The 12,866-nt window shown below is 34.8% G+C and overlaps 1 protein-coding gene across 6 annotated transcripts in view; it reads left to right on the top strand.

Annotated features, from left to right (window-relative positions):
• Positions 1-12,866, top strand: part of LOC112128247 — a 97,948-nt gene that overhangs the window by 26,133 nt on the left and 58,949 nt on the right. For 5 of the 6 annotated variants that reach the window (XR_002910915.1, XM_024230184.1, XM_024230182.1 and 2 more), the window contains exon 2: positions 12,099-12,187. Coding sequence is in view for 5 of the 6 variants with exons in the window: in XM_024230184.1 (XP_024085952.1) it covers positions 12,112-12,187 (76 nt within the window). In the remaining variant the exon portion in view is untranslated. Of the gene's footprint in view, positions 1-7,738; positions 7,926-12,098; positions 12,188-12,866 lie in introns of those variants that run through there. The other variant, XM_024230183.1, reaches the window with a different exon arrangement.

Raw genomic sequence — 12,866 nt, 5'->3', positions numbered from 1 at the left:
TTGAACCTTTTTTAAATTCTAACGTTTTATTTTCAAAATTAACGTTTGCTTTGATTTCGCTTAACGTCTCATAGCCTAGTAATATGTCATATTTAGGTGAAAATTGAAATAGGTACATTTTTATGTTTGAAGCAGTAGGGAATACATTACATTAAAGGAATATATTCAGAGCCTTGACTTTCGCCATTCGGGGTTTTGACTATAAAGTTTTCTTTAAATTTTATAATATTAAAAGGGACTAATGAGGGGTTTATATAATTTTTAAGTGATCCGGTATCTACAAGCCATTTTGTTTTTCGAATCGATAAAGGTAATGGTTTATTTATCGTTTTTAGTTTAAACTGACTGGGGTGGTTTGGGGCTTGTCTCTAAAAAATGATCGGTAAGATTGTTGACCGCTTTAGTTAATGAATAGATTTGCGCTTTCATACGTTTCTTTTCATTGTGACGTAATTTACCTTGATTATCTAAATGGGTTAATTCATACGGGGATATGAAATTTTTTTGAAAATTCTTAAAATTCGGTCTTGAGTGTACAGTTCTCATTGAAACTGTGTTTTGGGAATCCCTTTTTGGACTAGGAAATTGGGGTTTGAACGGTTGATGTTGGAGTGGTCTGTGGTAATTGATTCATCTGAACATCGGGTTTTCATGATGTGGTATGTTGTAGGGTGGTAATGGTGTAAAATGTTTTTTAAAATCTATTTTATTAATGGCATCTAATGTTGTATTGTATTCGAGTTGTTATAAAACGATGCTGCAATCATTTATTAATTTAGTTCTTGCATCATCTATGTCTTGTATTTGTAATAATTGTAAATGTGCACCTAATGAAGGATGTACACCGTGTACTAGCGTTCTGTTTAATGTGGCGTTTAATTGATGCGTTAGGTTAATCACAAGAGCTCTCCTGATATTCCATCTAATCTATAACGAGTGATTACTGTACTCTTTTTTCATCTAATCTGTTTAAAAATTCTATCGAATGTTCTCTGGGGTATGATCTCATGATTGTTAGTTCTGCTATGAGTTCCGGGATGGTTCGATTATCAGCAAAATTTTTCTTTAATGCTTTAATTAATTAATGATTGTTGAACAATTGTTGTTAAAAGCTACGGCTTCAGCAGGTCCTTCTAAATGACACATGGCTGCCTTGAAGAGGAGCCAGTGATTACTTTCTCTTTCAATTATATTTTCATTACAGTAGCTACCATACATTTCACCACAGGTAGTAATGAAATGAGGCAATTTTATAAGGGGTTCCATCGTACTTGGGTAAAAATTTTAAGAATTCGTGCGGGAGAGGTTTAGAAGTAGGCATATTTTTTGTTAATTTGAGGATGGGACGTTTAATATATGTTTCAGGATGAGATATAACAAAATTACTCACAGTATGTTGGTGACGTATCTCTGGTTCTTCTTCTTCCGACGATGTAGAAGGAGTTCTCTGCCTGTAGGTCTGCTTGTAGAAGGAAGAAATTTTTCTGCGATGTATTTCTTTCTTCGTCCAGAGTAGATCTTCTTCTCTATTTTAATGTTTTAAAGTCGGCCAATTTAGCGTTCGTTCTTTCAGATAGCGGATTAAGAGCTAATGCTCACGTTCTAATCCAATGCAGGAAATTGGTCACGCAATAATATTGAAAATAATAAGTCAATTGGACTTACTAAAATCTGTGAACTTCCGTTGTACCTGTTCACGGGCGCCAGTTGTAAGTTTGGAACCCTAAAGGCCGTTTTTAAAAAAAGATTTATTTGCTTTAAAACATGCAGAGAAGATAATAGAACAGAAAAGGCGAGAGATTCGTCAGAAGGATGTCGTGCGCCCAAAGAACGGGGAGAAATACGCGCTGTTTAAGATAAGCGCCGGGCTTATATGAAGTCGTAATGAAGAGTCAGCTGGGGCAGTTCCTTCAACTCTTAACTTCTACGACACCTAATGATTAGTTCTACGTTAAGCCCTCCTGAACTACTTTACGGTCTGTTTCTTACAATTAAATATATATTTAAATATTTTTTTGATAATTTAAATATTTTTAGCATAAATAAGTAATTCAAATATATTTTTTAAATGTATTTTTCTTCATTTATTTCAAAGTTACTATATATCAATTGATGAGGTTTTGATTTTTTTTATCATAGGGTAAGAAAGTAACATGCAATTCTGTATGAAATGAGGCTAGAAAAGTTTCAAAACCAAAGGACACTTTCAGTAAAGTAAGCTAAAAAAATAGTTTGTTGTTAAAAACTATTCGAATTCATCCTAAGCACCCTTTAAAGATCTAAAACACGAATTGTTATAGACTGGATTTTTTTTAGGAAGGTATTTCAATCCGAGATTATATGAACCCTCGGGGTGTAGATGTTTAATTTTATTTTTTCAACGCTCATTTGTAAGTATGTCCGGTTCGAATACAGGGCCACTGGATTTGAACCTCGGACTTTTACCTTACCGGGATAAGCGTCGCCTAAACCGTTGCGGCCACCGATATCCCTAGGTTGGATTCGCCATGGATAATTTTTTCATCTCCGGTTTCTGATGTTCTTAAAAATGTATAACTCCTCTGGATTTTATCTGAATTCAATGTTACCTTGGACAGCTGAAAAAGTTTAGTTTTGTCACGTCAACAATGTTTGGATTTTATGTCATTACAAGTGAGAATAATAAGAATAAAATAAACAAAAACTATTTAACGTACTATTTTATATCTTCGGTTCGGGTTTAATTACGTTTGTTCCATTATGTGTAGATTATGGAATTCTAAATCCCTCTAAAGTTTCCTCTAGTGATGTCTTTAAAAAAAATCTGAAGCACCGCCCAAAAATTCGTATACAAGTGTTTTTTTGGGGTGGGAAAAACAAGGTTCAACTTTGTTTCTAGAAAAAAAAATTTTTAACCTACTTTTCATAGCCGGTCGATCACTACGTACAAATTATATTTGGCAGCTAACCTTAGTAAAGGTACAGCAGATATTAAAACGCATAATTTGTTACCGAGTGATAAAAATTAGTATTTAAGAGCTTTAAAGAGATTTTTACTGGCGTCTTTTGTTTTTGTATCTTTTTATATTTCTAATCTCATTCATGTTCATATCCTAGGAAAAAAATGAAATCGATTGATACTTAATAACCTTGAAATACATGCTCAAAAAAAAGGCCGAGAACCATATATTTAACAAAAATTTAAGCTTAGATAGACTTTTTTGGCTAGATTTACCCGGGGGCAATTTTTATTTCTCGGATATCTTGTACATAAAAATTCCTAACTTTGATATAATCTAAATTCAGGTTATTACTATCTTAATCCATTTATGATTAGTGGACTAATTGACCATATTAATTATTTCAATTAATTAATAATCTTTTCATGTAAGGTCTTGGTTGAGATGAAAACTTACTCAAAGGTGGGTTCGAATCCCTCTCGTGACACTAACTTTTTCATCTCAACGAATACCTTACATAAAACGAATATTTAATAGAAAGTTATTACTATTGTTGAAAAGATGATGATTGTGTCAACAACGTATAGTTTTAATGTCATTATAAAGATAGATAACTAAGAATTTGGAATAATTTTATTCAATTTTCTTGTACGAACTGATACAATTCTGATTTTATTTGTTGAGCAATAATAGGCAAACTATCTATCAGAGCGAGGAATTGTTAAAACGAAACACCCAGTTCAGATAATCGCTGTTACTCTTGAAAAGTTGCATTTTTTCACTTTTATTCAAACCCTCTTTATCATATTGCAAGGATTCTTTTATTATTTTGTAGAGCAACAATCGTAGCGTAAAATATTTTTCAAAAACATCCAGGAACTGAGAATTTTTTTAAATGAAAAAAGGTACAAAATTTTGTCGTTTTGTTTTAAACATTAAGGTGCACTTTCCTCTAAACTTTTTTATAATAGTAAAACGAATATATTTTATTTTGCATTACAATATAAAAACAATTGTAGTGAAGAAGAGCCTTCGTAAGCCTTAAAAAAATGCTTCTTCTCATGAAAAGTTGTATTTCTTCCTTTGGCTTTTTTTTGGTTATATCAATTCTCGGAGTGTAGGTGTTTTTGAAAAAAAAAAAAAAAATTGAAGTATGTCGGGTACGAACACGCCGCTGGATTCGAACTCGGAACATTTACTTTAAAGTGATGGGCGCCGTGTCAACGCCTAAACCGTCGCGGCCACCGACGCCCCCTGTCTATTATTGCTCTACAAAATCAAAAACGAAACCGTTCAATATGATAAAGACGTTTGGAAATTTTTTATGAAAAAAATTGTACCCAAAGATGAAAAAATACCACTTTTCAAGAGAAGCAGCGATTTTCTTATCTAAATCTAGTTTTTACGTATCATCAAAATCTATGAAAATTGAGATTTAACTTAAATACGATTTTTTATAGCGAACAAAAAATAGACATTTTTAGTTCGGTTTAACCGGGGCAATTTTTCTTTTTCGGATGCCCGGTGGTACACTTAAAGTTCATAACTTATTTGGATTTTATCCCTATTTAACTTTATTACAATCGTTGCAAAGCTGAATATTTTTTATTTCTGCCTATTAAGTTGTTTTATTGACATAATGCGGGAGATAAATAAGAATGAAATCAAGAAAACCTTCCCAAACGTTTTATTTTGTATCTATTTAATTAGTTATTTATTAATTTATTTGCGGAGCCCATTGCGTGTAGTTTGTAAGGTTTTAAAGCCTTGTAAAATTTCCTTTAGATCATTGTAGTTGTCCTTCCGTTATTACCATTTCTGTTATTTTTGAAGAAAAAAAATAATCGCAAGGGAATGACTAAAAGTTAGTGAAATGTTATTTCAATTTTCCTCAAAAAATTATATTCAGTGGTTTTGGGTTGTGAAAAAGTCGAATATCAATGTTTTCTGCTAAAAACAATATTTTGATCCCATTTTCTGAGTAGCTTGGTCACTACATCGAATTGTATTTGGTGCTTGCGATAGCATGGGTATGCTGAAATACATAAATTATGACCGAGACGTAGCTAAATAGGCCTAAATGTTTTTTATAGCAAAAACAAAGCTGATATTCGTTTGTTTTTATCACCCTTGAATTCAAATTTTTGTGATTTTCACAAAAAATTGATAATTTGAAAATACCCCACCGATCCACAGAAAACTTTACAAAATGTTTTAACCCATCAACATGAATGCTTTTCATTTTTATGAAAGATATAAAGTCGGGGCATATACAGTTACCATGATTTACAGATGGCCTGAAGATTTATAAGAAATCACTCCCAATTAGGACTCCTGTATTGTCCAAGATATTTTAGATTCCAAGATCTAGATCTTGCTAGACTTCAATACAGAAATGTAGGCACATTACATTCTCTCGGTACCGGTCTGAGGGATGCCCAGACAATTATAAACTGCATGGATCCATCATAGTGAAGATTGATTCCATATTAATTAATCCATTTAAAATACGATTTCCATATTAATCAAACATGCTTGAAGGCTTTAAAAAAATGTTGGGTTTATCAGATTGACTTCAAGAACACAAATATAATAAAAATTAACAATTTCTTGTAAGGTCGTACCTGGAATATGGTTCATTAGTATGGTATCCGAGTGGCGGGGCGGAAACTTGGAGATTAGTATCGGTACATAAAGTCATAAAGGCAAAATATACGAGAGAAAACGACTTCTTGTTGGGCTGCAGTCCAACTCCAGATACGTCCTATATACCCTAAGCAGCTGATGGGAAATCTTGCAAAATGCCATATCATTCTCTGAATTATTAGCGATGATCAAACTAAACGCAACGTAACTAAGGCTCACTGAGCTCTTTTCAAGTTGACCGCCATCGGACGCTTATACGGCTCGTCTGTATTTTCATGTCGACTGTATTCCTTCTCAACACTGTGTTTTTGATGACTGACATTTTTTCTGAGTCCCTGGACGTTTTCAGGTTTAAAATTTTAGGACGCCAGAAAATGAAGAAATAAGTTTGTTGGGGCAAACATGGGCTTTGTCAATAAATTAGAACCTGAGATACAAAATAAAACATTTATAGAGTTTTTGTTGATTTACCCTTATTTTTCTTACTCTCTTATATATAGATTATATATAAGAGAGTAAGTTTATATATATATATATATATATATATATATAGATTTTATATATAGTTATAGTTGGCTCTTATATATGGTTTATTTTATCTATCTCCGTACCTAATCGCACGCTTGGAATAGAATCTACCCAAAACGTGCTTAATTTTACAAGGCATTTGATAGGGTCTAGCATCCGGACATGCTTTATAAACTTAAACGCTTCCTACACACTCTTTATTATCTTATCCCGTAATCCTCCCTAACGGACCGTTGCTTCAGAGTGAGGTGCGGCAAGGAGTTCTTGGAAAACAGATTGATACAAGCCACGGTCCCATAAGGAAGCATTCTTGGTCCCATTCTTTACATAACCTATACTGCTGATATAACCTGCACACCCCAATACCATTATCACCACGGTATCGCAATTTTGTCCTCTAATTCGAATCCTATCCAAGTTACTTCCAACATCCAAGGGCACCTTGAGCGTATCGAAATTGGTGCAAAAAGTGGAGGACAAGACTGAATGAAGAAAAATGTACTCAGTGTACGTTCACATTGAAAATTGGTTTTGCCCTCCACTGTACAGAAACAACAAGGAACTACTGACTTCCACTCAAGACACTTAGGAGTATACCTAGACAGCAGACTGACGAATAGAATCCCCATACAAGACTTAAGAAACAACAAGTTAACAGAAAAGTTGGACAACCTCGAAAACTAGGAACGAAATCTATCTTGACCGTCGAAACTAAACTAACCTTATGCCAGACCACTTTGGCCATACGGGGTTCAGCCAGCCATCCAACATCCAGAACGTCCAATCCTTCAATTCAAAAGTCCTTAGACAAATCGTCAAAGCTCCTTACTAAGTAACTAACCTCTCGAACGACCGACCTCAACATTCCGTTTGTCAATGAACTGATCCGTTCCCGATTCCAAAAGTTTCACACCAACCTCTCAATCCGTCCTAACTCTACTGCCCGGGCACTATCTACACATTCCCGTCCCAACAATTCGAGACCTCCCACGGCATGTGTTCTCCTAGTGCAGCCCTCGCATTAGTGATAGTGCTGTAACCTGTGAAAGGAACGCACCGTGATCACATTCATACTATGTATAAATATGTATAGGCTACAAATTAAGAAAAAATATTCAAGGCTTATTTGTTATTATTTTGAAATGATAAACGAAGGGATTTTCGTGTTTCAAAAGCTTCCTGAAGATCTTTAAATGCTTATCATGAAACAAAACTTGACAATAATAGATAATACTAATTTACTTATCTGGTCTATTTTTTAAAATAAAAAACTGCAAACAGCGTTTGATGTAACGGTTTTTTAAAATTGAAACAGTGAAGTGCATTTGACTTTCCTTATCTTTGACAGTCCTTTAAACCATATTTCTTAAGTCTAAAACGTCCAGATGGCTTTAATAAAATTTGAGATTTGTGTCTAAAAGGCCTTGGGATGGCGTTATTTAAACATTTTTTCATTCATCCCAGGGGTCAATAGGTGCGCGGAAAAATTCCTCTTCGACGGATGCAGCTGTTAAAAAAATCCTAGCAATGAGATTACACGCATTGTTATCCGTTAAAGGCTAATAATGTTTATCTCGGCAACACAAAATGTATGTTTTTGAACTCTGATCCGGGGAGATATTTTTATCAACGGCGGCGATCTTCTTCTCTCTTTCGCACGAATTTTAACAGTTTAATTTTACAAAAGACGACATTGTACATCTTGTATTTTCTAAGTGTTTTAATTATTAAGACCGTCCTCTGTCTCGATCCTTCCCCGATTTAGGTATAATATCATCAAATTGTTGGAGCATTGTCGAGTGGGGAAAAAATGTAAGTGCTATTTATGTTCCACTTATCAAAACAAATTATTGAACTGCTAATTTGACTTGAAATTTGTACATTTTCACTGACAAGTTGGCTATTTACAATTAGTTAGAAAGCAAACATAAACAGGATGTCTCGTGAATAAACATCAATACTTCAAAAGGTTGTCAACATGTCAAATTGTACTAAAAAGTTCCTATTATCTAAAGTCTGATTCTAAATTGAATTCGTGATACCTTTTAGTGTTATTGAACCTTTTTACCCTTTAACTTTTTTCTATAAAGCCCCCATATATCATCAAATATCCTTAATGATGATGGATACTAGGAGTGCGAATTTCTTGTCCCTCAAGCTCTGCAGCCTTCTGGCTTATTATACTTCTCTAGTTACTTAGTTTAATGCAATCGATGGATTACTTAGTTTAATGGATCGATCCTTCTCCTAAGTAGTACTAGGTACTGACTATCGTTGATACAAATCTTTACTCTTGGTTTTCTTTGAAATTGTGATTCGAAGATGATATGGGTGGCTGTTTCTTTCTCCTCATGGCATAACCAACAAATGGGGCCATAATTGAATATACTCATGTCGTGTAGGTGTTTTCTCTGATGCTATTGACCGGTTAATAGACCTGAATCTGGCCCTCCTCAATTGCAGCAGTGAGTTTGCCTGTCTTGGTGAGGGTTATTTTAGCCTAAGCTTACTCTGGCTAGCACCCCTACAGCTTATCAGCTTGTTCTTTTGTTTTTCTTGGATCCATTCTGTGATGGAGGATTTTGTGTTTGTATTTGTTATCCCAAAATAGGTTCAGGGCTTATATATGGTCTTGAATTCCTCCTGTGGCGTTTGTCTGCTTTTTCGTTATGCAAAATTCCCTTGGGTCCTAGAACAGAAAATATCAAGTTGTGCTTTCCTAGGTTTTGGAGATTTTGGATGAATTAACTGACTAATTTTGTTGTGATTTTTTGTTACATACTAATGCTTTAATAGTTGCTTGGCTATCCTATCTTTTTTTTCAGTGTAACCTGCCTTTCCCCAGGTTTTACAGATTTTGGATACATTCACTGACTAATTTTGATGTGAACATTTTACAGGCTAATGCTGTACACTGCTCGGCTTTCTAACCTTATGAGGATTGTTTTGCCAGTGTACATATTGTTAAAAAACCCGGTGGGAATGTGATAAGGATGAATGTGGATACCATGAAGTGGGGGGAGAGTTTGTTCCCAATCACTGCAGCCTTCTGGATTATTGTACTTTCCGGGTTCCTTAGTTCAGTGCTATCTACTCGATCCTTCTCCTGAGAAATACAAGGCCATTGACAGTGCTTGCTACAATTCCTTTCGCTGGGTTTTCTACGTATCCCTGGTTATGCCTCAATTGACCGGTTGCTTCGCATTGGAAGACGATATGGAATTTTTTTGCCAATGTTACGTTTTTTAAGATTTTCTAAAGCAGTAGCGTGTATTTCAGGCTAAAAGACCGAGGTGATGTAACACAAGGGCTTGTACAAAAAATGTCTGATCCGGTTCCTTCATTTGTTTTGGAGCCATCTGTATACATAATATCATTATATCTGATTTCCTCGTGAATTCTTCTTCTCCGTTGAAGCCAGTTGATACTTTTGGGATGTGGTAAAGAGCGTTTCCGTGACACGTAGTCAGTCGTCATTTCTAAGAATGAGTATCTGATTTTATTAATTATGGTTGTGTGCCCCTGTTTAGTTTTAGTGTTTAGTTCCCATCCAATTTCATAAAATATTAACCCTTATAAATTTTATCACGTCAATAGAAAGAGCATTAAAAACCATATTAGATTCACTTTTTTATTGGATCTTTAAGGAAACAAAGTACAAAACTACTTACAATACCAACTTTTAGGTGTTTCCGAAGTTTCTAAAGTGTAAGATAAATTTTCTTGGGTTTATAAACACTGACAGAACTAACCCTTACAGAAAAGCTGCTCCTTAAAAATGAGCAATTAACAAGTGTACCTTATTTCTCAAAAATCAGTTATCATCAATATAAAGTTAACATAAATTGAATGTTACCAATGTTCCCTTTCTTTGCCTTGCATCCTTAAAGTAGGTGTTCATTTAATTTAATTTTTAGAACCTTTTGATTTCTTATGTTCAACGTTGTGCTAAATTGTCTTTTTTGTTATTACGATCATGATTTTTTGATAGAAGTTTCAAAATCTTACTGTATATTTTTTGGAACAGAAAAATCAGATTTTTAACAATTAAACGTTAATTTAACATTAGTTACAATTTACCTTTGAAAAAGTAAGTACATGAGTTTAAAGCTCATTTCTGGGGGCAACTTTTCTGTAACTGCCATAACGGTCAGTATTTACAGAACCGAGAAAATCTTAAATCTGTTAAAGTATATACAATAATTTGTAAAACCGATGTTTCCTCACAGGACTCCATATTTCCTATATGAAGTAAACTATTGTGAAACATTTAGGTATAATCGACTTCCTCCAATGTACCATCCTCTCTGACCTTGCCTTTTGAAAAAATTAATCAGTTTACAAGTATTTACTTACTTAGAGAAGTCAAATCTACGTGCTTCCCTCCAATCGGTCCTCCGTCCTGTCTTTTCCAGACAAACCGCTAGTGTAAAAACCCACATACAGACAATTGTAAAATCACCATTCTTGTCCTTTTCGATTTTTCAAAAACCTTTGATATAGCAGATACCCTTTTTCTTTCTAAACATTAAACCGTTTTCAAGTAGTTTCTGTCCCAAATAACACCCAATACATGACCTCTGGAGTCCTTCATGGTTTAGGTATTTTAACATAATTGCTGTCTTACTTCCCTAAATCCATAAAATATTGCTCTCATCGCCTGTAGATAACTCTCAAATTTACCTTCACACATCCTGACTTACAAACTGCAATTTTTAGAATTCATGAGGGCTGGGACATTCGGGTGGCATTCCTTCACCCTCTCTACATGGAACCAAGGAATGACAGCCATCAATTAAGCGAGTCAAATCGAGTTACTTTTCTCTAAATGCCGGACATATGTCGGCATTGGCCCAAAAGTCCGTTTGTCGACCTCGCATCGCCTCTTCTTAATCGCGTAAAGATGATATTTCTACAATTCAGATCCTCTCCAAGAGGACACATACCTCGATAAACCAGCTTATGCTGGCACTCTCGCTGCTTAGAGAGATTAGGGGGCGAGTAAATCTCTGGGCCAACGTCGTATAAGATGATGGGAGATACGGTAGTAGATGGCGTGAATCAAAGGCTTAGAGTGAGATGAAGCTTAAAGAAGGACTTCAGCAAGCAAAACGGATCAAATCTTGAACGAAAGAAATGTTGAAATATTCTTCTAAGTTTCTTCAGTAGTCCATCCCAATCCATCACATCTGGAGTCCGGTAAAGTTTAAGCACCTTCGCTTCCCTTTTTTCTTGTTACAAGATTTTCCTAAATCCATGAAATATTGCGCTAGTTGCCTGCCGATGATCTCCAAAGTTACTTAGCCTTCCCATCTCCCGACTTTCAAGATGCAACTGTAAGAATTCTGGACTTATTCAATCAGGTCCTGTTAAATTTATGTTTCAAGTTCAAGGATGTTTGGATCGAATTTTTTCTTTTAATCCTTACCTCTTCCTGTTCCACCGTTGTGCTTGATGGCACTCCATCTTCCCGATTTCTGCACTTGCTCCTCCATCAAGTCAGTCATGCCACCTTCTCCCCTTTAATACTCGATGACTCCTAGTTTCCTCACTCATTTTCACTCACTTCATTACGGATGTATTTGGTACGGTAGAATCACAGGAGGGGATGAAGATAAGCTTAAACGTCCAATGATTGATTTTGGAAGGAAGTACTGTGTCTGATCTGTGCACTTCTGACAAAGTGGTGTTAAGTCCTACCGCAAGCAACATTTCCTTGGCTCCTTCTCATATCCAATATAATCTTACAATCCAGTCGAACTAACTCTTTCCATGATCCTGATTTCCGTCGTTCCTTCCTCATTCGTGCATCTTTGGACTTCCCTTCAACACCATCCGCCGAACCACATAACTTTCCACCCATCATAAATCCCACATGTTGCTTTGTAAAACCGCAGTTAGTAACTGATAATGTACAATAAACAATAATTCATATGTTTGAACTGTACAGGGTAATAAACTGTATGGTTTGTTTTATTTTCTTAGGATGTAAGAAAAAATGGGCTGCTCTCACAGTAAGAGACAAGCGTCGTCCAAGCCCCAACAAGTGAACGACGCTGGCGGACATCACCAAGGTAATTATTATAATATTTGAGATTTTTTCCTTGTTTTTTATATTACATGTGCATCACGTACAACACGTTTTGAACTTGGGATTAGAATGTTAACGACAAAACATACAACAATTTAATTACCAACAGACAATGTAATTACCCAAAACGTTTTTAAATATTTTGGGAGTTAATTTGGTTTTCGGATTTGAATATTTCTTAACTAATCCACGTTGAATACTATTATACATCATCAAACATCAAAAATGCAAAATAAAACAATAATTAAGCATAGATTGTAGAAAGTCCAAAAGGAATGCATCCGTGAAAAATTGAAACATTTTCATTGGCTGCTTCTCCTAACTGTAAGATGAGGTTTTTCTAATACTAATATACTGTAATATATTTATACAGTTATAAATCCTGCTTGCAGGTAGAGACTCACACTCTCTAAATGATTTATTGACATGAAAATTAGATATAACGTTTTAAAAAATAAAGAATAAAAATAGATAAAAAGTTTGCTAGTTCTGTTGAACATTGATCTCTACGTGGTCCGTCTTGAGATGATGTGTATTTCTAATTTGATAATAACAGGAAAAATAGACTTACTAGATGAAACATTATCAGACCTCCATTATCGGTCTTGTTTCGTTGAGTGTTGGTTATTTGTGACAGAAGCATGAATTTGGTCAGCATAGAC

Source organism: Cimex lectularius, unplaced genomic scaffold (assembly GCF_000648675.2).
Source record: "Cimex lectularius strain Harlan isolate CLEC.00 unplaced genomic scaffold, Clec_2.1 scaffold396, whole genome shotgun sequence".
NCBI classification, from domain to species: domain Eukaryota; kingdom Metazoa; phylum Arthropoda; class Insecta; order Hemiptera; family Cimicidae; genus Cimex; species Cimex lectularius.
This window is presented reverse-complemented; position numbering and strand designations above follow the sequence as displayed.